At 35.4% G+C, this 24748-nt stretch overlaps 2 protein-coding genes across 4 annotated transcripts; one reads left to right on the top strand and one right to left on the bottom strand.

Moving 5' to 3' along the window:
- The first annotated feature begins 1794 nt into the window (after positions 1–1794).
- On the top strand, positions 1795–3598 carry LOC142337309 (U3 small nucleolar RNA-associated protein 14 homolog A-like). Its single transcript, XM_075386508.1, has one exon. The coding sequence runs from the start codon at positions 1817–1819 to the stop codon at positions 3500–3502; it is 1686 nt and encodes a 561-aa protein (XP_075242623.1). The 5' UTR covers positions 1795–1816; the 3' UTR covers positions 3503–3598.
- Positions 3599–18042: 14444 nt separating this feature from the next.
- Positions 18043–23755, bottom strand: LOC142347861 (uncharacterized). Of its 3 annotated transcripts, none has more exons than XM_075399021.1 (3): positions 22543–23755; positions 18528–19307; positions 18043–18334 (listed from the first exon to the last, which is right to left on the bottom strand). In XM_075399021.1, exons 1-2 carry the CDS (start codon positions 22862–22864, stop codon positions 18577–18579), a joined length of 1053 nt encoding a protein of 350 aa, XP_075255136.1. In that variant the 5' UTR covers positions 22865–23755; the 3' UTR covers positions 18043–18334; positions 18528–18576. The 3 variants fall into 3 exon arrangements, with proteins under 3 accessions (XP_075255136.1, XP_075255119.1, XP_075255128.1); XM_075399013.1 differs by having other exon boundaries at positions 18044–18337; XM_075399004.1 differs by having other exon boundaries at positions 18043–19307.
- Positions 23756–24748: the final 993 nt, after the last annotated feature.

Here is a 24748-nt window from a genome sequence, read left to right as displayed (position 1 = left end):
TTTTCAAAATCCAGTAGAATAGTACTGCAACGAGAGGAGCTAGCTGAGAGGCACAATCTCGGGCAATGAAGGATGGGAATAAATCATTGCCCATTAAAGTAGAATCTGCACATGATGCCAAATATTTTTCAATAGACAGGACTGATATATTTACATTATCCAATAAAGCTATTTCTGCCTCCACGGAGCTAGGTAGAGCGGTGATTGGGCTTTCGCGATAAACCGAACCAAAATACGAGTTAAATCCTTCCGCTTTTTCCAAATCAGTTTAGAGGACTGATTTTTCATTTCGCAAGGCTGTTGGAATCAATGACGAAAATCCAAAACTTCGCAAAAGCTTAAAGCAGTTTCGTGTGTCGTGAAGGTTAAACTGATTAATAAGCACTTCTTTATCCAGATCAATGGATTCGGAGACAGCCCTACTCAGCTCCAACAGTTCTTTGGGCCCTACTCAGTTCTCAACAGTCCTATAAAGTAAACAGTATCTCTATGGGCGTTCTAATTCAAATCTCGATTTTCGTCTGCCTGAATTGCGTGTTATTCGCTCTTCTTCGATAATCAGACAAAAGCACTTAAAAAGAGAAGAGAGTCGAAATTGATTGCCTTTTTATCGAAAAACTGGAAACAAAACCTTTGAGGAGAACCATGTAAAACTTCAAAGAACTGTTATAGCAATCACCTTTTGATTTTTTTTACCAGTCTTCTAAAAAAGTTTTATCAAAACTTCTGCAGTACACTCGTTTATAAAAGTAAACGCATTTTACACGGTAAACTGCCTGTTTTTGAAGCCAATTTTTGGCGACTTAATATTGATAGTTTTGTTTGATTTTTATATCAATCCACGAATAGTCATCAAATTTTAGTAGATCTTAAGTCAGAAAAAGGACTTGGTACGCAACATTTCTTCTGAGCATGTAGAACACTCAGTTTGCTTTGTTTAGTCTCTCTTCAGTTTGAGTGCGACATGCTATTCCCAAGTTCAACGGGTTTAAAGATCGATTGCTAACTTTTATGGGGAAATTTAATGAAAGATTCAGATCTATTCTCTCCCCCAGCTTAGGCTTAGTGGGCTTATATTTTTTAACGCCCCTAGGCGCATGTCCTATTTTTCACATAGTAGCGTGCTATATAACAACATGTAATTTGTAACTGGGGGCGTAAAAAACACGGGGAGGGGGGGAGAAACAGAATAGATCCAAAGATTCGATGAACAAAATCTCTTCACGTGGCAATTGTTCTGCGATTGTCATTTGTGCAGAAACACGAGCAAAAGTTTTTAAATAAAGACGACTGGGACTTACTTATCCCTGCAGGCAACTGCGAAACCCCGACAACAACAAAAGCTGACATGTCTAATTACAGGAAAAATCCAGATAGAAGGTGGCCGGTTTTCTGCAAGCAGCATTGAGTTGAGTTCCACGTGAAATCTGTTAATTAAGTTGTTGATTTCACTATTTTTCTTGAACTGATTGAGGCATGATCACTTTGAACAGGTTTCCCGTGGAACTCAACTCACTGCTGTTACAGAAAACTGACCAACTTCTATCTGGATTTTTTTCTCCAAGTAGTCAGTTTTTGGGAATTAAGATCTATCTACTTCTGATGAACGTGTCGATTGATTAAAAAAATCAAAAGAAACCACCACTTTTATGTTGACTAAAGTGGACTTCATTCGATTTACGTTACTGTAATAACATACCTCTAATAACATGCTCCTTGCACGACAAAGGAGCCCATATTAGCTTGTACACTTAAGCAAACAACCGGAAAGGTAACTTTTTGATTGAAATTTTATAGATCAGATGCTATAAGTGTGATGGATGAAGATGAAATCGATCAGTCAGCTCATGAGAAACTCCTTAATATCTTTGGACAAGGAGCAAAAGGAGAAGTTCGTCGTGAACTTGGGATCTCCGGAGACGCTTCTGCTGCAGGATTGAACAAAAATGAAGACCTTTCCCTCTCAAAACTTATCAATCAGTCCTCCGAAACTTCTAAGAAAAAGTCTTTGGCGTCCAAGCTATCCAAATCTGGCGCAGATAAAACCCTGAAAGTTGAAGCTACTACTATTGCCGCTCGAGCAGCTGAAAGAAGTGTTGATTACACTGCCGTTAGTGCACAAGTATCAGACTGGGAGCCGATAGTTAAAGCAAACCGTCAGGCAGAAAAGCTGCTGTTTCCATTAGACAAAGAACCTCTTACTCATTTCGCCTCGGCTGCAGATATCACTAAGCGCTCAGCACAGAATCCAACTTCTTTAGAGCAGCAAGTATATGCCACTTTAAAATCAGCAGGTGCTGAGATACCCTCCAAGATGTCAGGTCTAACTGATAGCGAAACTAATTTATTAGACAAATTAGACTATGACGAAGCTTTAGCTCGGTTAAAGGAGCTCCGAAGACACAGAGTTCTGACTTCCAATCAGCTCGCCAGATTCAAAAGAGAAAAATCTATCAAAAGTAAGAAATTTAAGCGGCTTAAGACGAGATATAAAATGGAGCGATTAAAAGAAGAGCTCGAATCTAAAGGCCTAAATACAGTTATGCGTGATCGTCGTATACAGGAGCGTACAACTCTCAGGCACCGAGTCACGAGTAAATGGGACCGAAAGTTGTCACATTATGCGAAGCATGAAAAGAGTACACGCGACGAGTTGGAAAGCAAGCGAGAACTGAATAAGAAGTTGACTGCCAAGAAAGATGAAGTAATGGCCATTGATGACGATGTTAACGAAGATTCGGAAGACGATGAAGAATGGCAGGTAGTTACAAATAAACGTGGTCCGAATTTAGAAATATCTTTGAATAACGGTGATGGTTATTCATCAGGAAGTGATAGTGAGAAATTAGTCGATGATGTTGAGCCTGAAAAAGTTATTGAGTACAGGAAAAATCTGGAAGACATTGGTGAGTCAACTTTGCAAATCGGAGGCGGTTTTAAACGTAAATTTGGTTCCAAAGAGAGTCAGCTGCATATCAACCCAACGAATTTTTTAAAGTCCCTACCTAGGGAAGATGACATTTATTTGAGGACTTCCGCAAATACTTCTGCAATTCAGGAAGCATTTGAGAACGACGAAGACTTAATAGAAGAAATGGAGGAGGATAAGCCTGACAATGCAATGGAAACAGCGGTTGATATTACCCAATTTGGCTGGGGTACTTGGACGGGTCCTGGTATGAAAGCTTCTCAATCCAAATCAATGATACAAAAACCCGCTGCAATTGAAAATCCGAAATTATACAAGATGGGTTACGTAGTGTTCAACAACGTGAAAAACGAAAAATTAGCAGAGCATCAGTTGAAAGTCAGTGATGTGCCATTTGCATACAAGAAGCCAGAAGCTCTAGAAAGCAGTTTGAGGCAGCCAATAGGACCCGATTTTAATACAGCTGCTTCCTTTAAATCATTAATTGAGCCTAGAATCCGAAAAAAGGTAGGCGTTGCCATAGAATCTATTTCCAGAGAAGATGAGCCGAAGTCGTCAAAACTTGGTCTGTAGTTTATTTGATGCTGAGATGATTGAGATCTAAAATATCGTTGAATGGCTCCATTTGTTTTCTGCTGATATTGAATCGAATTTACCGTTCAGCTATCCTCTGCTTTTTAATATTCGTGTATTGCATTATGTAATGCGCTAAATCAATCGCAAAGAAAGGTTAATGGGAATATATGCGCTTATGAGGCTGTCTTTGTTATGCATGGGAAAGAAGTTGAAGCTTTTACTTCCCTTCGAATTGAAAACCGAATTAAGAATATAAATAGTTAGTTGTTCGCCCAGTGATAAAAGAGCGATGTTTCGTGAAAAGTATTTTAATATTGTTCATGTACGAGTTATCGAGTCATGGACTCAACTTTTTTGGAGTGGCAACTACTGATTTTAAATAGAAACAGGAGGGCTCGCCTAATACTGCATGGTTCAGGAGGTTACTGGAGCCTATATTGAAATAATCAGCCAAGAAGCTAGAACCAACTGTCAATGAATGGCTCCATGAAGACTGGCAAATAATTTTATTTTTTTTTGCTGAAAGCTTTCTCTTGGTTTTGTACTCGAAATTATCACTTCCTATTCGCTATAATGCTCTATAAAAAAGACAATGAGAGAACATTTTTCAATGCACTAAATTACAGAAAACGAAACAATTAAAATGTAGATACTTCTGTAGAAAAAAATATATTTTAATAACCAACCCTCATCTTCGCAGCGAACTATTTGTGCGGTGCGTTCTTTACTCCATTTAACAGAAATTGATTGTTTTAAAACCTTTTACGTTTTGTGCAAAATCTCTATCTATTCTCTTGGTGACTTTCATTCTTTGCTCATTCTGCTCCAAATTCAGTGTCCGTTGTCATTTTCTGTTCTTGTTTCAATCCAAATTGGGGTTGTAGGGCTGAAGAGCACGAAAATAGGTAATTTTTGATTGTTCTTGAACGAAGTTCATAGCAATTATTGTGAACGTGTTGTTTTTTTGCAAATTTTTGGCTTGACCATTTTGCGCTTTTCTTCTAGAACATTCTTTGACTTCTCAAGTGACTTTTTCACGCTTTCGTTCTTCATTTTGAGTGATTTCATTTGTTCTAACTCCGAAGTAAAGCTTGTTGCTAAAATAAAATCGATTGCAGCATAGCAAGATGAAGGGCCTGATAGGCGAGTGGGCAGTGCGTCTGGTCAGGGAGCGGGAGGTCAGTTTATTTCTGCGTTTTTCTGTTTCAAAACAACGACTTAAAAAGTTAACAATCATTAGTTGATGAACACTGAGGAATTTAATTGTCAATGAATAATGCTAATGAAACGATTAAATAAGATTTGGATTTTTTTGTTATTCTGCACCTTAGTTTTAAACTTCAGTCTTCCTAATTTGATTTTTTTTCGAATGACCCAATTCTCAACAACAGAAATGTGTTTAATAAACATTTTGTAGAGTAATTTTGATACCGGATAAGAGCACATTGAGTGGGTAAAAAATTCAGCAGACTCTTTAATTTAAAATAAATTTATTTCTCCAACTATGTTACCTTCTTCTGTCTTACGTAATTTAGCGACAACGTTTTTCGATTATTAGCCGCCAGATAGCGAAAATGGATGCTGTATCGAATGACCGGGAATATATCACAGATAGAAATGTGCATAATTTGAGTGAGTCAAAATTTCCGAAGAGATAATTCAGACAAATGAAGGAAATTGTAAAAAAAATACAATTAATGTTTGGGATATTTTGATTTTTGAAATTTGGGTCTTTAAAACAAATTATCTCTTGTCAAAATCTATAAGAGATGTTTTAGTTGGCTAGCAGAAATTGGTTTGGACCTACTAAAGAGAAATAAACCCAAAAACAACAATGAAAGTTGAATAAGAAGATAAATTTACTTAAAAGTTGCTGAAGTATCTTAAAGCTGAAGCTGAGGCTCCCAAAACCTGTTTTGAACAACTCAATTTTTAACTGACCCTTAGTTTTGGAAGTTCAAATAACGACCTTTTTTAAAAATCATAAAAAAATGCAAAAATTAGTAACATTTTTTTTGTGTTAAATTTGCCTTACCATACATGTACCTCAAAAATCAGAATTCAAAAATAGTTTTAGCTTGCTCAAGAATTTTATGAACTGGGATTAAGGTCATTTGTAGTTCCATTCATGAACCGACCAAGCCTTTTCACATTGACTATAAGCCATGCTGCTAATTGCAGCACAATAAGCACTTAAAGCGACTTACTAGTTCAGGGACTACAATGCAGTTTAATGCACGCTGGATTTTACCTGTTTTATTCGTCTTGAATCGTCAAACCAATAGAAAAAATGGCAATAGAAACAATCTTACAAAAAAGACAGCACCAATGCAGGCCAAATTCTTTGGATTGTATTAACCATAGTAATCGGATAGTAGCTACGCTCATCTGACAGGGTCGCAACTATATATAGAAAAGTTTGCTGAATTAATAAAGTTTTCTCAGCCTTCACTATAATTTTTCAACACGTACCCTTAATCATAGAAACATTTTTCATTATTTTATCTATTTTTCGACAGTATTGTAGCAATTGCCAAAAAAAAACAGACGACCTAAAGGACAACATGGCAACAAAAGTTGTTAAATTAATTTGAAATATCCCCCAACTCACTTCCCAGCGCCTAGTATCCGGGGTTTCACGGTCTCATTAAGAGAACTGTTGATGTAATTGAGAAAAGTAAGATTAAAGTTATGTTGTTGAAATCTACGTTTCAAGAGCTTTCATATGGTACCTTATATTTTTTTCCAAGGATGCTTAGAATGTTTTCCGAATTGGCCTGGAGAAAAAGGCAGCCTCGCATAAATTTACCTGATGGAAATGTTGGAACAATTAAAGTTTTAGAGCGTCACCGCTAAATGTGCTAATGTGCCTGAGTAATTATTGGCTGAATTGAGTGTAGAAAGTATTATTGTTGACGGAATTTGGTTGACATTCTCAAAGTCTTCAGTCTGAGCTTCAAGCGTTCTTTTGCTGTTCGCACGTGAATATTGTATTGATGTTTCCATTTTGTGCTTTCATTAGATTCTTCAAATATATTTATGCGATCTCTTATTTTCGGACACCTGGATATCCGAATGATTGTTTTTTTTCTCCAACATCTAAATCGGAAAAAATTCATACGCATCCTAGAGAAATGTACCATGTATAACCTGAAAATAGTACGATATGAAATCTTTTGAATAATAAATTTCAACGATTTAAATATTAATTTTTAAATTGAGGAAGGGGGTTGTTGAATGTCTGCGATCAATTCCATATTATAAAACATATTGCATGATTTTCATTTTCTCGTCAAAGTTTTTCTGTAGATTTTAGGCTACACATTTTCTCTGGTAATTGCTTATAGAAACTTTTAAGACTCTTTGAAAAGACTAAAAATGATGGATGAAAACTGTATCAAAATTTTTTGTGCCTAAAAGAACTTTCTCAGCCTTCGTATCTTAATTTAAGATACGAAGGCTGAGAAAGTTTTTTAAGGTTAAGATAATGTACTTTTTCAAGAAACACCTATTGAAGAAATAAGGAGGGTCAACAAAAGAGAACAGTGAAAGAAAGATGAAAATATGAAGACTTTATGTAGTTTTTAAGAATTTTAAAAAGTTCTGGGAAACTCTTTGATTTTGTTTTTGGAAAACCATTTTTGCAATCACAGGAAGATGGAAAAGAAGCATTGCAAGAAGATGCAGAATAGCAATCGACTGTTTTCATTTTTAGGCAATTATTGAAAATGTGTGTATCTTTTTTCTGCAAAATTGCGTGACCGTGTTCTTGTTGAACACTCGATTTCACTTCTCGAGTGACTTTTGTAAGCTTGCATTCCTGAATTTCTGCGCGACCTAAATTGCTCTTATTCAGAAATTATGTCTGTATCTAAAACAAAGTTGATTGCAAGATCAGTCGTCGCAAGATCTGGATAGCATAATGGGTAATGCTGCCGTCTTCTCCGGAGGTCGAGGGTTCGAACCTCTTCTTGATCGGAGGTTTCCGCGCGCATCAAGATTATCTAGGTCACTGCCCCTCTAAATTAGGTTGCCCCGCCTGTCGCTGGGGAGCAATTTGTCCCACTTTAGTTGGTTTCATTTTATTATTGATGATTAAAGTGAATTTTGTAGTTTTTTTAATCAAAAGACAATGCAGTCCAAAAAGAACCTGTTCATGGAAAGCAGATATTTCACAATTTTTGTTTTGGTTTTCACTTTGAATACTGGCTGTTGGAAAAGGAACTTAAATTTAAACTACCAATTACCAGAAGTTTTGATCTGATATTTTTTTCCAGATAGCTTTGTAAGGGAAATCAAAACAAATCAAAAAATTTTATTGAAAACTCTTAATCCACACTTCTCCAGTTAAAGACTTTTTTGAGCTGGTTTTATCTATTCCAAATGCTCGTTTTGGCCGCCAATGCTATATGCAGTTGGTCTCTGTTTGTTTGTTTTTTTGCACCGGCTCATGATTTCTATAGGTTTTGATGTTGTAAAACTAATAATAGCTGACTTCAGCCTCTCAACGGGTATTATTGAGGCCTTCTCCTTTTTAATTCGTTTTACCTTTCAATTACGTTTTTCGTTTTACAAATGTGACGAGTTTTACGTTTGACTCGTGATTTACCTAACTAACTGTTTCAAATGAAAAGATTTTAGTTTTTCTGTCACTGAGTTACGCAATGTACTGAATTCGGTGAAGGTCAAAAAAGCAAAATCAAAGGAAACGAAATAAACAGACAAAGCCTGGTCAATAAGTCATCGCGCACTAGGTTATCAAAGTTTATAAGAGAGATTGTTAGCTGGCATTTGCTTTAAGCTGAATAGCCCTCAGTTTAGAAGCCGAATCAAGTATAATTTTAGAATCTAACTTAAGTTGCACACCCAATTTGAAAAATTCGGACTTTGTCAGTTTTTGTCTCGTCTGTTGTCTTTTTCTGTTTCAGTGCCGTTCTGCGTCATCGGCGGCTCTTTTTTCAGCATTGTTTGAGTGTTTTTTTATGGTTTATATCAAAGTGAAAGTTTGTTGTCTGGAAGTTTTGTTATGCAATAAATGTTTTAAAATTAGCAAGTCCACGAGAAACAGCAACGATCAATTTGTGTACTAATTTTGCTCTGCCTCTAAAGAAATCAAAAGGTACATGTTTCAGTTAGTTTATATTAAAATTTGTTACCGCTTGCTTTAAAATTTCAAAAAAGAGTTGAACTTAAGCTTAATTAGTAAACCGCCGAAAATTCTACTATCGGTTGAGACTTTATTTCTGCAAAACACAAAGTGTCCAAAAGTGGTTCGCATTGTTTATAAACCTTACTACAAAGAGTAGTTTTGCTTCAAAATTTTATTAATCTGTTCTGCTCTCTAAAGGCGTTGTCACCTAGCTGTCTAAGCTTGCTGAGTTAAGAATGAATGTTTGTATCTCAGTCGAAAAATTATGTATCTCAGTCACAAACGCACATCTACTGGAAGGGTTTTTTGTAGGAACAAAAAATGAGAATTGAAATTGCAGTTTCCTGTTGTTTACGTTAGTTTAAGAGTTCTATTCCGCTCCTGTTCCTCGCTTGCTGTTTTGTTTTTTAAAAATAATGGAAACAGATAATTGAAGCTATTTTAAAAGATGAATTGTTTAACTTTATTAAAATGCAATGAATTTTGATTGTTTCTCCCTGCCTATTGCGATGTGTTGAGCATACAAATTGCTGTGTTATCAATTATATTCTATGGTTATCTTATCTGAAATTCAAAGGAGATGCAAGCTTTAAAAGACAAAATTGTAGTAACGGTTTTTTACTAATTATCGTTTTCATTACCTTGGGAATTGCAAAGCAAGATATTCAAAAGATATCCGCGTTTATATTACAAAACTTTTCCAGCTTCTTGGCTGATGGTTACACTATTTCCTCCGAGGTGAATGTTTGATTGTTGGAACTTTCTGTGTCATGTACATTTTTAGGCCAGGCATCTTGTTTTCTTTGTTGACCTTTTTGAGTTCCCGATTTTCATTCGAGAATAACTAGTCGCATTATTCATTATACATGAATATAAAAAGGAATCGCTGATTTATGCTGAACAGTAATTCATCTCGTTTTCGTTCAATTTGGATTTTATTTCCTATTTTGAGAGAATTCTTGCTTTTCAGTTTTTTTTTTAGAAAATAAAATTTTTGCTGATTTTTTAACCGCTGTAAATAATTAAATAATTAATTGCTCTGGAACGAAGTTTGAAGCAATTATTGTAAACGGGTTGGTCTTTTTAATGCTATATTTTTGCTTGACCGTTTTGACTTTTCAAGTGACTAATACGCCCCTGAAGATATTAGTCCGCCAAAGTTGACGTAGCAAAAGAAGCCAGGCTCTTGTAAAGTTGGTGGCGGCCATTTCATGGAGGGTTGGAACGGCAATTGATATTATCATTTTTATGCTACATTTCTAATACATTAACCGAAGAATTGTCTATTTTGGAAGGTGAGTTTACGTTTATTAATTTAGAGGTTGAGTTGATGTGCTGAGCTCTGCAACTTGCATTTGCGTTCCGTATCTCATCCGCCTTTTCAGTTCTCGGACAGGTCGCTTCAGTTTTAATCTGAAATCCGAGTTGATTGCGTAGAATATGAACGGGTTTATGACAAAAAGCAAACAAATGAGCAGTTCTATAACCAGATTGGCTGTATAGGAGGCATTGTTGTCGATATCGCCGTCATCATCAGGGTCAAATAGTTTGTAGTCGACTGAGTATAAAATTGTGAGAACCTTGAGAGAGAAATCGGCCATGAGTAAGGGTATGGTAATGATACTTGATATGAGAATAGCTATGAGGTAAGACTTTTCATTGCGAATGTCTTCACTGAGAGCCCCGTCCGAGAGGTAATTGAAAAACTCGTGTTGGTGTATTTCTTTGTGCATTTTCATTCGTATTTTGATGTACAACACTATTGTTGTGATTATTACAGGCAAGTGAACTGCAACATAAATGAACAAAGAAATGTAATCAAATATCTTGGACGCTCTTGAAAGGGAATCGTTGGCTTGTATAAAACAGTAGTTCGCTTGGTTTCCCAATGCTGCTATCAGTCCTCCGACAAGTATACATAATGCATATATTTTTATCCTGAGATTTGAGAAGTAGTAAGCATAGTACCTTGGCCGGCAAATGGCAAAGAATCGGTTTGTCGCCAGAAGCAACGTGACCCAAACAAGCGAGTTTTGGTAGAAAGTTGTAATAGTAAAGTGAACGGGGCATTCCAATTCAAATATGTATCGTTTTTGGCCTTCTATTATCCATAGAATAACTAGCCCAAAGCAGTAGAAAAAATCGTAGCAGGAACATATCAAGATCAACGTTTCGATTGGTAGTCGACGCTCATACTGTCTGAATGTATAGCTAAATATTACATAACCGTGGATTATAGAGCCCAAGATACCAAAAATGCCCCGACTGATGTCCGAAACCTCCGCAGCTAAGCACTGAACGTCGTTTAAGTGAAGATATACATTTTCATCTGTGGCGTTTACATCAGCGCATCCTATTAATCGGTTGTAACTAGACTCGTGCATTGTAAAAGGAATTCGAATGATTACGGATTGAAGTGTTCACATTGAAATATTTCATAATCATTTCAATTCAGCTTTACTGTTCGGATGTGTCAACAACGCAAATGTTACAAGCATGAGAAGTATTTGTTGTTTTGTGACCCAGCGTGCAGTCCAAACTTGTAATCCAGACATTTGACAAACGTTTAATATTAATAAAGAACGATTAACTCGATCTGTATGTTTCAACTGGGAGCTGGTAAATTGGTTTGTCTTTTATATGGCTCTGTCCTAATTGATCCCTCTCTACCTTTTGGAGAAGGAATCTAATGCTTGTTCTCACTTGGGAAGCCATTTTTCATCGTTTATCTTTGCATGTGTCTAAGTATACACAAGTTAAGAGATCTTGAGTATCACTAGAAAGCGCGACAAGCGTAGAGTATAAAACTAAGTTGTTTTTTCTTTAAAAAATGTTTTTTACGAGGAATTATGGAGGTTGACATTTATTGTGAAAAATTATGCATTGGGTTTACATTTATGGTAATTTTTTCTAAATTTTGGCGCAATTATGTTACGGTTTTTAATATTTTGGTGCTTTAGTAGCCGTGAAGCCATAAATAGATGGTGTCATAGTTGGTATCATCGTGGCTGTTTAGAATAAAAGTAGTTGTATGTTATATTTGGATTTGAATAAAGAGTTTTCGGCATTTAGATTCATTATTTTTTCATGTGCGATCATTTGACTTATGTTTGGGCTCTTGTTACATTCCGGCAAAGTATAGAAATAAGATGCTCGTGTTTTAACGGTGCCTAGATACTGTAGCCTGATTGGTCTGTGGGCAAGAAATGACCTTTTGACCTTAAAACCGTTTTAGTTAAAATTTTGAGAATTGCCATCTTTTGTCCTCTGTTGTATTGCTTCTGAGCATATGCCCGAAAGTCTCATTTAATTTGTAACAAGGTCTTAGTAAAACTATCTGTTTGTTATAGTTAACAGTTTATGGCATTGATGATTGTAAAACTATTTTTTTCGTAAAAAAGTGCATTTTTGAGTTTTCGACTACAATTGTTTTTTTTCTGTAGTATGGGTAGTTTATTACATTATGGGTAACGAAAATTCCATTGACTGCTATAGTGTCACAAAATGAGCCTTAATACTGGTTTGATTTATTTTAGTTTTTGTGCTTTGAAACTAAATGATTTCAAAGAAATGTATGTGAATTTTGAGTTCTGATAGTTTCTATTGATATTTCTTTTTTTGGCCCTTTAGTTTCATTGGTAAAGGTCGTCCTAATTATATAGGGTAGCAGACGTGATTCTACATTCTGTTCTCATTTGATACTTTGATGGCGCTTTCGGCATGTTGCTGCGTTCAAATTTAATTGACGCTTAATTAGTTTTCGTTAAGTGTAGAAAAATTTCAGAATTTAACAATATTTGTTTTTTTTACGGTCTTATATCTTAGGCTGATTGTTGACCAGTCTAATTGGTGGTTTGAGGAAAAAAGGTAGACTTTTTGAATGTGTCCATTTGAGAACCCATGATTTTCAACTAGGTTTCAGAAATTTTTGAAAAAAAATGCCTGTCTTTATTGTTTTTTGTCGTTGAAAATTGATCTAAGTAACAAGAAATCTTAGTTGAGTCCTACTGAAACACACGTGCAAAGAATCAGTTGCTTTAATTCTAAATGCTCTGATAATTCAGATAAATCAAAATATTTGTCGGTTCCAATTTTGGAGCGTCTTATACTAACCGAAACTCCTCTCGCCTAACATTGTCGTTATTCACATGCATTGGTGTTAGTTTTGTTCACTTTCCTGCTCAGTGGAAATCTGAACTGATGTGTGCCGTTTTCTGAAATTAATGGGTAGTAATTGGTTAACGATTTCAACAAATCATTTTGGGTTTTTAAAGAAATTTGAGGCCGTTATTTTACAAAAGATTTTGATTTTGGTCAATTCTTTAATTGTTTTTTCTTACTTGTCCTGTTTCCCAAGAAATTTTTTTGAATTTTTATGTTAAGTTGTAATTCGTTTTTACAAATTTTGTCACCAATTTTTTGCAGAAATTTGAGTTCTCGTTTTTCGGAATTTTACTGTTTTTTCTAATTAGTCGGTTTAAAATATTTGATAACCTATTTTATGTATCAATCATTTGATTAATTTCATAGGTCTAACATGACTTAAGTCAATAAATACTTACCTCGTGATTATTTATCTAGCTTGGGTGACTGGCGACCTCTGTTTTTGATCTGATTTTGCATTTAGTTTTATAAGTGAGAACCGAGGTCATTTTATTGACTTCTGCCTTCGTATAATTCTAAATTGAGAAAATTTAATCTAATGCAAATTAAATAAATGCAACGCAAGTTCGTTGATAATGAAGTTTTTACCTAATGTTGATTACTTTTTGGTATTTTTTGATTTCATGTCTGTCGTTTCTTCTGTTTTGGCGTTCATTCTATTGAAGTAAAGAAAATATGACTTACTTTTTTTCATATCCACGTCTCTCCTCAACAATCTGTCAAAATTTAAAACAATTGTTACCACTTTCTCAACTTTTGGAACAGAGTCTTTCTTTGCTTTAATTGTTAGAAAGTTAAGCCAAGAGTTTGGATGAGCGGGGTCAGAACATCATGTGCCAACGGACATTAGTGAGCCTCCTTTTTACGCACGCTTACTAATTTTTAACTGATAATGTTAACGGATTGAATCTCAATAGAGGCTATCCAACAATCTTTTTGGCTTTGACCTAATTTAAGAAACTTTGTTAATATAGGGATTTTCTTATGAAGAATTGAAGATTTTTCCACCGGTTTATTCTTATTACTAATTTTTTAAGCGAAGTTAATGAGAATTGAGATTTAAGACAAGCTAATTGTTGAAATTTAAGTATGAGGTAACTATAATAAGAGTAAAATGGTGGAGTTATTTTATTTACTTTGAAACAAATCACTAAGTTAGAAAAGATTAGTCTGTTTTTTAAAACAGTCCCTACTTTTAAAGAAAAAATTCAGAAAGAATTCTTGTTTGTTTTTGGTTGATTGTTTTAGCAAATTGTTTAAGAAAACATTTCAATTAACTTACAAACCGAAGGAGTAATATTCACTCGCTGGCAAATCAGTAAATTCAGACAAGGTAATGGGTAAGTTGGTCGGAACAGTTTTCAAAACAGTTTTGCAGTAATTTTCTAATTCGATTTTCAACAAGTTTTTAGAGAAATGGATAGTAAAATATGATTGATTGACTTTTTGCATGGTCAGTTATGGTTTTAAATAGTTTCGAAAATGAATTCTGTTGCTGCTCGTTGTTTCAAACACGCAACAGTCGACCCCAAATTTAATTGTTAATTGAGTTTATAACTGTGGAGCGTGGTTATTGGTAGGGTCCGTCAGCGTGTTTAATTCGCCATCTGTGCCATTTTAGTTGCGAGTTTTTGGTCATGCCTCAAAATATTAAAAAGTGATTTTCGCCATTGTCTCGCCGTAACTTTTTTTTTACTTTGCCTGAGTTTTCATTTCAATTGTATGGTAAAATTTTTTATCGTAAATAATTTACTTCACTCTACCTAGATAATTATAGCTCACCTATTATAGTGTGCAAAATTATGGGACCTTTGTTTGAAAATGGATGAAATTGAAATAAGTGAGAATATCATTTTTCTCTGTACATATTTTTTGTTCGTGTTCTCTTGTAATACGTTCTGATTGGCAAACACGTTTTATTTTATTCGATTCATTTTTTTATTCTATATTTTTGAGGCATTTCGTATTCGTTATAAGGTGCCATGTTTGCAGAATATGTGGATTTCCAAAATAACTTAGTCGTTGTGGTATATCCGAGTATTGGGAGTTGTTGGCGCGTAATGTTTTAAACCTCACATTTTAGTTCTCTTGTGTAGTTTGATCGCCTTTCATTGTATTCATCAGATTGTCAGAGCGGTGGAAGGTTTTCTTTTCCATGTGAACTTCTTTTATATAAGGATATGGTTGATTTTTTTCTGATTTTTGTAGCTGTGGTGGTTGCTGGGGCTAAATATTTCAATAATTAACTTGAACTTGCTTTTTTCTTGAGTAATGTCAATAAGTAATGGTTTTCCTTGACACACATTTCTCCAAAACGTTTCCTCGGAAATTCAGAGAAAAGGCTGGTTTGACGATCAAATTTGAAGAGCGGAGAGAAGAGATTGGATATTTTGTTCGTTGCTTCTTTTGAATCAGAGAAAAATGTAGGCGTGAAAATCGGGTTTTATGATTTTTATGGCCTGTAAGATTTTGTAATAATACTCAAGTTGATTTTATTGCGTTTTCAACTTTTTGGTAAATAAATGGTGCTTGGCGCTAATTTGAAGGTTTTGAACTATTTCACTGTTTTTGATTTTTGGCCCATTGTACAATTTTTTGAATTTATTGGTTACTGAATTGAAGTGTAATGTAGTTGTTTTTTTTCGCTGAACGGTGGCCTTCTGCCAGCAGATACTAGAAATTGTAAAAGCTTCTTTTTTGTCGAAGACCTCTTCGAGTTGTTTCCGGAATTCCTCGGCTGTTTTTTTAAAGATGTTTTTACACTGATGACTCGTAGCTTTCGAAACATGATAAACAGGTGAAGCTCGGCGGGCATTAAGTTACAATAGACGCCCTCAGCTGGCGTTAGTAGGCTTTGAGATGCTTAGTATACTGAAATTGCTTGTAACGGAAAATTCAAGGTGAAAAGGTTAATTTTTGAATTTTTCGACCACAAAATTGTGCTTTTGTTTTCAACCATTTTGTTAAGAGTTTTCATTTGACATTAGTTGAAGCTCTTGTTAGTCTAGTGAAAGCCAGAAATATTTTTCATACATGTTTTCTGAGGTATGTGTTATCGTAATGCAAACCTAATTACAAAAATTTTGTTATTTTCGCTAGTTTTTTCAAGTTTTTAAAATATTTGTGACTTTTCGATATTTTTGACGGTTAAGGACCATTTCGAGATTTTTTAGTGTTAAGGGTCAGTGATTCTTTTTAGTGCTTGCTAGTTGATTATAGGATGCTGTTTAATTTTTTTTCGAGTGATCGATCTTAAGGAGCCCTTGAGTTGTTTTTGGCTTTGGGGATGGGTTACTGGATATTTTTGCGGCAATGAAATAGTTTTGAAGATATTTTTATCATAATTTTTTTTACTTTCCAATCCAATTTGCCCATTTTTCAAGCTTCTGTGAATCAGTCATTTTTCAAGTTAATCGATCTGTGGGGGGTCAATGCATCTCTTTAAGGGCTGGAAGATCTTTAACGGATTTTTCTAAAGATCATAACAGGAATTTCAGCAATTTTTTAAAACTAAAATTTTTCTTTATGGAAAATGAAGCTTCTTCTAAGCTTTTGTTTGTGTTATTCAGTACATTTTTATTGCATAAATTTGATTGGTTTCAATTAATTTTGCAAACTTTTTGTAACTTTGGCTTGTTTATACAATTTTAGCACTTTTTGACTCTGTACTTTTTATGTGCAAATAGATTTCAACTATTCTTTTATTTTGTCTTTTTCAGTGAGAATGAATTGGTTTTGATGACGTAAGTACGAATAAAATAGACAAATATGCATTTCTCAAACTTTTTTTTCAAGCTTTCAGAACTTTTTTGCAGGTCATTTTCAAGTTTCCTAAACTCAAGAGGACTGATTTTGGTGCAGATTTCCTTCATGGTTATTAGCAGTGCAACTTTGGTTTCGAAGACATTGACATCAAAAAGCTATAGCGGTTGCTTAGTATTTTTTTTGTCACGTTTTCAACTGAACTTCTGAACTTTTTGCTTGAAAAAAAGGTTGTTCAACTTGTTTTGGAAGCTTATTCATTTCGAAAGCCGTTATATTTCTCGTAAAAAATATGCAAGTCTTGGTTTTTAATAATCATTTGTTTTCATCGTCAGTGGAGTGATTACTTCTTCATTCAATTCTTTGGATTGTTTTTCAGGACTTGTCCTGCTATGTTTTTTTTTGTCCTGTTATGTTATTTAGCTGAAGCAAGTTTGTTCGCGGCTTGAATTTTGACTTGTTTTCTATTCGAAAATTTACCTGCCTTTTTGATAGTTTACCTCTATTTTCTAACATTGGACTTGGTTTGTAACAGTAGCTTGGTTTGTAATATTTAGTTATTGGGAGCTGCTGGTAGTATTCAAGGTGGAAGGTTCATTTTGAGAATTTCTAATCCTACAAGTCTATCCCGTATTTGAAGTAAGACCAACCACCTACCCCCCCCCCCCACATCCACCCCCGCGCACCTTCCCCCTCTAACTATCTACCCGCTCTCATACCCCCACTGGGCATCGATCTTGCTCCTACCTACACCCTCCCCCACCTGCCTTGCCACACCCAAAGCCGATACTCCTGCGTATCCCACCTACATACCCCCCGCCTAACTACGCCCCTTCTACCTACCTATCCCCACCAACATACCTACCCCCCCCCGCCAAACTACCCCTATATCTGATTAAGCCGCCACCTCCTACCTACCGCCCCACTATCCTACTATATCACCCAGACCCCCCCCCCCCCCCCCCCCCACCACCACCACCACCACACACACAGAACACACATTTCTGACTAAAAATTGTTTGGTTATTAGTAATGTTCCTTTTTTCGTTTTGAACTTTGTCAACTGGATAGAATTATTTAGATTTTTATTGCGGGACTCTTCGAGTCGTTTCCGGTATTCTACTGGCCATATTTTTTGCAAAATTTTCGCTTGACTGTTTTGACTTTTCGGGTGCTTTTTGACTTTTGCGCACTTTACTTTTTACGTCTAGCGTTTTCACTTTCTATTGTTTTGCTGTTCGTAGGGGTATATGATGACATCTAATGACGTCATTTGAATCCCCCTTTATTGAATTTATATTCCCAACCCGACTGAAGAACGCTGTGATAGAAATTGAGCTCCCACTAGTTGTTTTAGATATTGTTTTGACTGTTTGGCGTTTTGTTTTGCTTTGCATCGCTTGAGTTCACTATGTTTTTCGTTCTGCTGTGAAGTTTCAAATTATATGAGCCTTGTGGACTTCTTCGGATATGTTACCGAGACCTGTTTTTCCGAGTGACATTTTCTTGCGATCATTTCGTCGCAATTTGAGTATGACTTAATTTCATTCTCTCCATTCAATCTCTATCTGATGGTGATTTATGTGGACTCATGGGAGCCGTATACTTATACTAAAGCTGTGTTACTTGAAAAACTGTTTTTTGATATTTCAGTAAGAGTTAAATTTTTGTTATTTTTTATCATTCTCGTCGTTGTTCCCATCGGTCTCTTACTAGCCAGTCAGTCTTCCAATCTTCCGGCGAAGTTGCTGCTGCTTCTAAAAAGTTTGAAAGTATGGAGTGAATGTTTTTACCGGCCTATCGTTGAGGGATACTACTAGATTGGTATAAATTCTCTTTTGGTTGCCCATCTCATCCAGTGGTATAAAAAGTCTGATAAACAATTCGATAGTTAGACTCCTTTTATCTTTTTAAAATTAAATTGAGAGAAAAGGTGTCTTGATTAACCTCAATTTAATCTTTGCAGTGCTGCTAGTTGATAAATATTTGTACAGTGTCAGTCCACGGGTTGATCTGATGTATTAAGGTCCACAGTTCTCATTTGAGGGCCAATGCCCAATCGCTTCTTAAACTCTCTGATGGGCCTTTTCAACTTGATCTTGAAGTCTTCGTTGGTAAAGTAGAAAATAAACGGATTTATCACAAACAATAAACCCACAAGCGAAGCTAATAACACCCTGCCATCAAAAATGAAGCTGTTGCTGTAGCGCTCAGTAAAGAAATCATCTGGTGTTAAGGAGAATATGATTGTGAACAAATTCATCAAGAAGTCTAAAATAAGTAATGGAACTGTGATTATTGTTGATATCATAACTGCTCTAAGGTAACTTTTCTCTGTCTGGATATCCTCGGCGAGGGCACCCCTGCTTGCTGCATTGTAATATTCGTCCATACATATTTGACGTTTCATCCGAGATCTGATCTTGATATAAAGTTTAACAGTAATTGCGACCATCGGGAGGTTAAACGATACGTACCAGAAGAGTGATATATACTCGTAAATATCTGCTAATCTAGAATACTGTAGAACGAAGAAACAGTAGTTGGTTTGATTAGCCACAACTGCGATTAAAGAGGCTATGAAGATCCCAAAAGCGTACTTTTTTATTCGATGGTTTGAGAAGTGTAGATCATATGCGCGCACTCGGCAAACTGCAAAGTATCGGTTAGCTGCTAGCAGCAACACCACCATAAAAAGAGAGTTTCGATAAAATGATATTATGATAACTTAATCAACTGTTTCCTTCCACCTACCTATTTTGACTATTGTAATTATTTCGATTGATAATTGATAGGTTTTTTGATAGCACCAGATTATGAATAACCTAGTACAACCTATCACGTTATATTTAATTTGAGATTTTAGAATCAGATTTTTTAAAACTTTTTATACGACTCGGTTATGGTAGCTGTGTAATTCTTATTTGAGGATAGAACCATTTCAGAAATTTTCAATGCTTTTAATTCTTTACATTTGAAAAAAGTTGCCGATCTGAGGCATTTTTGTAAGTGCCTAATATTTTTGATTTGTATGAGCAAGTTTGTTGTAAACAACAGTTAAACTAAAAGATTTGAGTAGGTTAAGTAAGTTAAGGAGACAATTTAAAGAAATGCTAGAAGGCCTTAGAGGAAAAATTTTTTTCTGCAAAGGATTCAATGTAATTAAGTTTTATAAAACTAAGAATGAACCACTCAAAGACAAGCCCACTTTTGAAACCTCATACTTTTGCCTGAGGTTGTAATAGGTTTCAAATAACGGAGTATAACTTTCCAAGGAATTCTACAGAATCCTCCAAAAGTAAATCGTGCAATAATTTTCATGAAAATTCATTGTTTGTTATGTGAATTGCATCTAAAATGGCATTGAAAGGTTTCAAAATATGATGGGCATATTTTTGGAATTGTTTGAGATAGAACCTATGATTTAGTTCAACTAGTGTCCTATTCAGTAACTAAAACATCGCTTTTTCAACTTAGCGGTACCTGAGTTTTCCTCCTTAGCTAAAAACTTTACAATCAGTTCATTCCGCATTGAACCCATCTAAGCCGAAAATCATAGAAAAAAAAACGAATTAGTTACTTTATCAATGATGTCGTCGAAATTAGACACAGACATTTTCGAGCCGAGTTTGAAGAATGTATCAGCTTGAACATCAGAAGTAGAAATAAAAGCTCTGTCGGACTCAGAGCTTGTTCAAAATTATAGTCGCGGAGATGACGTCAAGATTTTGATACTGCCAGAGCAGCGTCACTCCGAGGACAAAGCAACCCAAGAAGAAACAAGGCGGCAATAAACTTAGCATCAGAAATTGGAGTAAACGTTGAGAAAAGAGTTATAGCAGGCAGCCCTTCCGTATCGAAAACATCATTTGAAACATATAAATCTAATCAAGATGATTCAAATAAGAAAACAGACAAAATATTTGAGTTAAAAATATTTGACTCTATATGCTATGCCTGACTCAAACCTGGATATCAGATAATGACATTTTTAATTGATTTGTGATTGACTGTTGTACCTAGTAAGCTGTTAAGAATAGGTTGAATAATAGGGGAAGAGTTGTGATGATTCAACTGGAAGATTCATTTAGCCTTATTAGGATCCAAGACACTCCATTCTATGCTGAGGTTAAAGGCTATGGCCAAATACTAAGCTTAACTATTGCGGACCAAGAGCCAAGAAAAAAGGGTTCCTAGATGTCCTAGATATTTATCATCTGTAATCGATATGCCACTGCTTTGCAAAAAAAGTTAGCAGTTCTCCTATTTGCAGATGATACCAACCTAAAAGCTATTGTATTACAAATTGATGATTTCGGATTTGGGAAATGTTCTTAAACAAGTAAATGACTGGCTAAACAATTGAATTAGTAATCAGTGTATCCAGAAAAATTAAACTCCGAACTCAGAAAAATTTTTTCTCCGAACTCTACCGTCATCTGAGATAAATCAGTATCCAAATGTTTGGACCTAAACATCGACTCTAAACTATCTTTCCTGAGGTATCCTGAAGAAAACTCAGCAACCAATTGGGTCTCTATAAAAATGACTACGGCTTTACGTACCAAAATCTCATCTTATTAACTACAGAACATCTAGGAATCCGATCATTTAATATGGTGTTCTTGTGTTTGGTTGCTGCAGTTACTCAACGTTTCTACCAATTTTCACTTTGCAGACCAAAATTTCAATATTCATTTACTTTAGAGGGAATACTGATAAATGTGAACATTGAGAAAGAATTTTTACTTAACTAGATTTGAAAATTATTTACGAAAAAATTCTCAATTGTAAACGCTTTGGCGCCACCGTCAATGGTAAATGAGTTGTAGGGTTCTTATTCAACTTGAGACGTTGCTGGAAGCCTGCTTTTGTGATTTTCCGAGAGCATACAAACGGTGCCTGGAGCCCAAAGCAGCCCATACATATTCTCTCCCGGCACATTGTCTGTTGCGGCTGGTCTTGAATAGGATTAACTGCCATTGTACTTAGCTGGTAGCTTCTGATAAATTATTAGCTTGGAGACTGTAATTGCTAAAAAGAGCTGTTGCCCTTTTATCTCTGATTTTCATTTATCTCATACTTTACATCCGGAGAGCTCTCTCGCTCTGACTTAATGCTTATTCGTTTCAGTTGCAAAGTACGCGGGCAAACTGAAAAGAAGATCCATTGATCTCGTTATTTGTCTTTTCCATCTGTAAACTAGAATTTTTTATAATAAAATTGTTGTAATAATTGATGGATAAATTCATTGTTCTTTCTTTCTTTCTTTTCTTTTTTTCTTCCCTCAGAGTTTTGAAAGCAGAAGAAATGACATTGAAATTCTTCAGGATGTACAGGCTTTTCAATTCATACTTACAAGTATGGTAAAGACATTCATTTAGGTCTCAGATGTACACAAATTGCCTGGCCTGGCTTGAGTTTTGCTAATGCTTTTGCCTAATTTTCATCATTGAGTAGGTGAGGTCAAAACAGTTTTTTGTTTTAATTAGTCCACGTAAAAATGAACACTGTTAAGAGCGATAAGTAGATTGTAGGTTGGCAATGAGAGAAACGAACGGAGAAAACAGATTGTGAAGCGGAAAGTTTTGAGTTTGAGAGATTACTTTGTTTGTTAGCTGGCAAGATAGTTTGATTTGAAGTTGCGTATTAATTCTCTGATTTTTGTTTCTGACGAAAATATTATTGCTATCATTTGTTGTTAGTTAGTTCAGATATCTGAAATAGTTCTGACGCCGTGGAAAGATCTTTTAGTACACAATTCAACCGGTTCAATAAGTGGACAAACCACCAAACAATTGTTGGTGAATTTTGATAGCATTTTGATGGCTAACCTGCTCGGAAAAAGAACCATTCTAACAGCTAAAATGCAAAGTTATCAGAAAGTATTAGATGCTGCTGCTGTTAAATTTTAGTTTTTATTCCCAACAGAAGGATGTTCGGTTTTTAAGGAAACAGATGCCGATAATTGGGCATTCGACATTTTCGATGTACTCGGGTAGCCGAGTTATAACACTCAATACAACTAATCCGAAACAGTAGAACAAGTCGTAGCATGAAAGACAAACTATGAGAGTCTGAATTGGAATTCTCTGCTCGTACTGTTTGAAGTTATAGCTGAATATAATATAAGTGTGAATGATACATCCCACCAATCCGAATAACCCTCCGCTGATTTCCATGAATTCGGCAAATATGCATTGGCTCTCGTTCAGGTCGACAGGGATTTCTGAATTGTTTGAATTGCCGCACCCTATTATGTTATCATATGCCGAATGATACATTATTACTACTAAATTGTTATTAACCTACAAGTGGAAAGTTAAGGAAATTGAATAAAAGTGACAGCTTTGTTTTATTTATAAATGAACTTTTGAGTTTAGCATATAATTTTGGCATGTTTTATGGAATGGAGCCTGTGATCAAACAATGGATAATGTTTGTCAAGATTGTGCGATATGGGGTCGTATTAATAGTAAACAGTTTGGATAATTTGCAAACAAGTGGCATGCTCCAGGGGTCGAAATTGGACGAATTCAAAGATCGCATTTGTTTATCGTAAATTTAGCAATTCGTTATGATGAGCTAGAAATCAGTTTTTCCTAGTCAAAAATTATTCTCTAGGATTCTCTCATATACCAAACAAAACGTAACAGCGGGTGACTTTTCTTTTCTATTGATTTATAGAATATGTATTGCCTCTGCCCGTCAAGTTGAAATGCCTGTTTTAGTTTTGTGCGCGATGAAAGCAGAGAAGGAACTATTCCTATCATTTGATTCATTTGGTCATTTGATCAATGTAGAGGAACTATACCATAGGTGTAATTGTTTTTTATCAAACTTCGCCGAATCTGATACAGTAGTGCACTGCTGTGATAGATTGGAATTATTCATTCAGCCTGTAGATGTAAGAATTTAAAAGCACGTTCAAACTCCAAGGATTTTACGTCAAGATATTGACTTAATATAAAAAATTTGTTACAAACGTATGTGCATAAATTGCCCTTCAGTTTGCAAAATATCTTCTGGCAACCTAGGCATTTGTCTTATAAAATCTTACAAGACATTCGCCGTCTCCATGAATTTTGCAAGATATAGTTACGCTGTCTCGGTAACGGTTTTCACTATTTGACTCTTACGCCCATATTCCTCTCAACAGATAAATGTGTTCTATCGAAAATAATGACTACGGAGAAATTAGTAGATAAAACAAGGGAATCAACCACCAATAAAATTTGTCCCTTTCTCCTAACGCTAATCGCGCATGTCGAATCGGGCCAAATTTTACTGTTTGTTGATTCCCTTGTTTTATCTACTACTATATATTAGCTCTAAATTCACTTCTTTTATATTTAAAATCTATCATTTCTTGTCTCACTTAGTGCAAACCACTAGTACAGAGTTAAGCTGGTAATTAACTGTTATCAGACGGATCCGTGAAGCGGTTTCACCGATAGTTCGGGTTCTATCCCCACTGTCTCCAGTGGACGTCCCCAGATACTAGTATAAAACTAATCAGTGAAACTGCTTCGCAGATGAGACCGTGTAACAAGCACGTAAACAAACTTGCGAAAAAACTTGAACAAAAAAGAAAACTTGAACAAAAATTGAAAAAATTATTAAAATTAAAATTTTCATATATCCCCTAATCAATATTTAATCAATCTAAAACTAAAACTTTCTGTCTCACTTGGTGTAGTGGTTAAATCATCGAGTCTAAATAAGTTGCTTTAGCAAACGGAAGGTTTGGGGTTCCTTCCTCACTGACTCCAGTGAACGTCCCCCGACTTTGATGAAATACTATAAAACTAAGTGAGATAAAAAAAACCAAATTCACAGTAAGGTTGATCAGTGAATTTGCAAAACAACTTCGTTTAACTGCTTCACGGATCCCTACAGTGAGACTGTATATGGGACACACTGTGATGGGTATACAGTCAAAAACGCTGAGATCGGTGGAAACACAGTGATTAGTGTTTTTCAGTATAACTAGTGAGATCGTGTAACGAGCACGTAAAACCAAACTTGCAAAAATCTGTGAAGCCACTTTGTGGATTGATGAAGCCACTTCGTGGATAACTTGAACAAAAAGAGTACAGTCAAAAAAACACTGAGATCGGTGGAAACACAGTGATTAGTGTTTTTCAGTGTAACTTGAATAAAAAACC

The sequence above is a fragment of the Convolutriloba macropyga genome, chromosome 1 (assembly GCF_964194025.1).
Source record: "Convolutriloba macropyga chromosome 1, txConMacr16.3, whole genome shotgun sequence".
Classification (NCBI taxonomy): Eukaryota; Metazoa; Xenacoelomorpha; order Acoela; family Convolutidae; genus Convolutriloba; species Convolutriloba macropyga.
The sequence above is the reverse complement of the archived record's forward strand: the minus strand, read 5'-3'. Positions and strand labels throughout refer to the sequence as shown.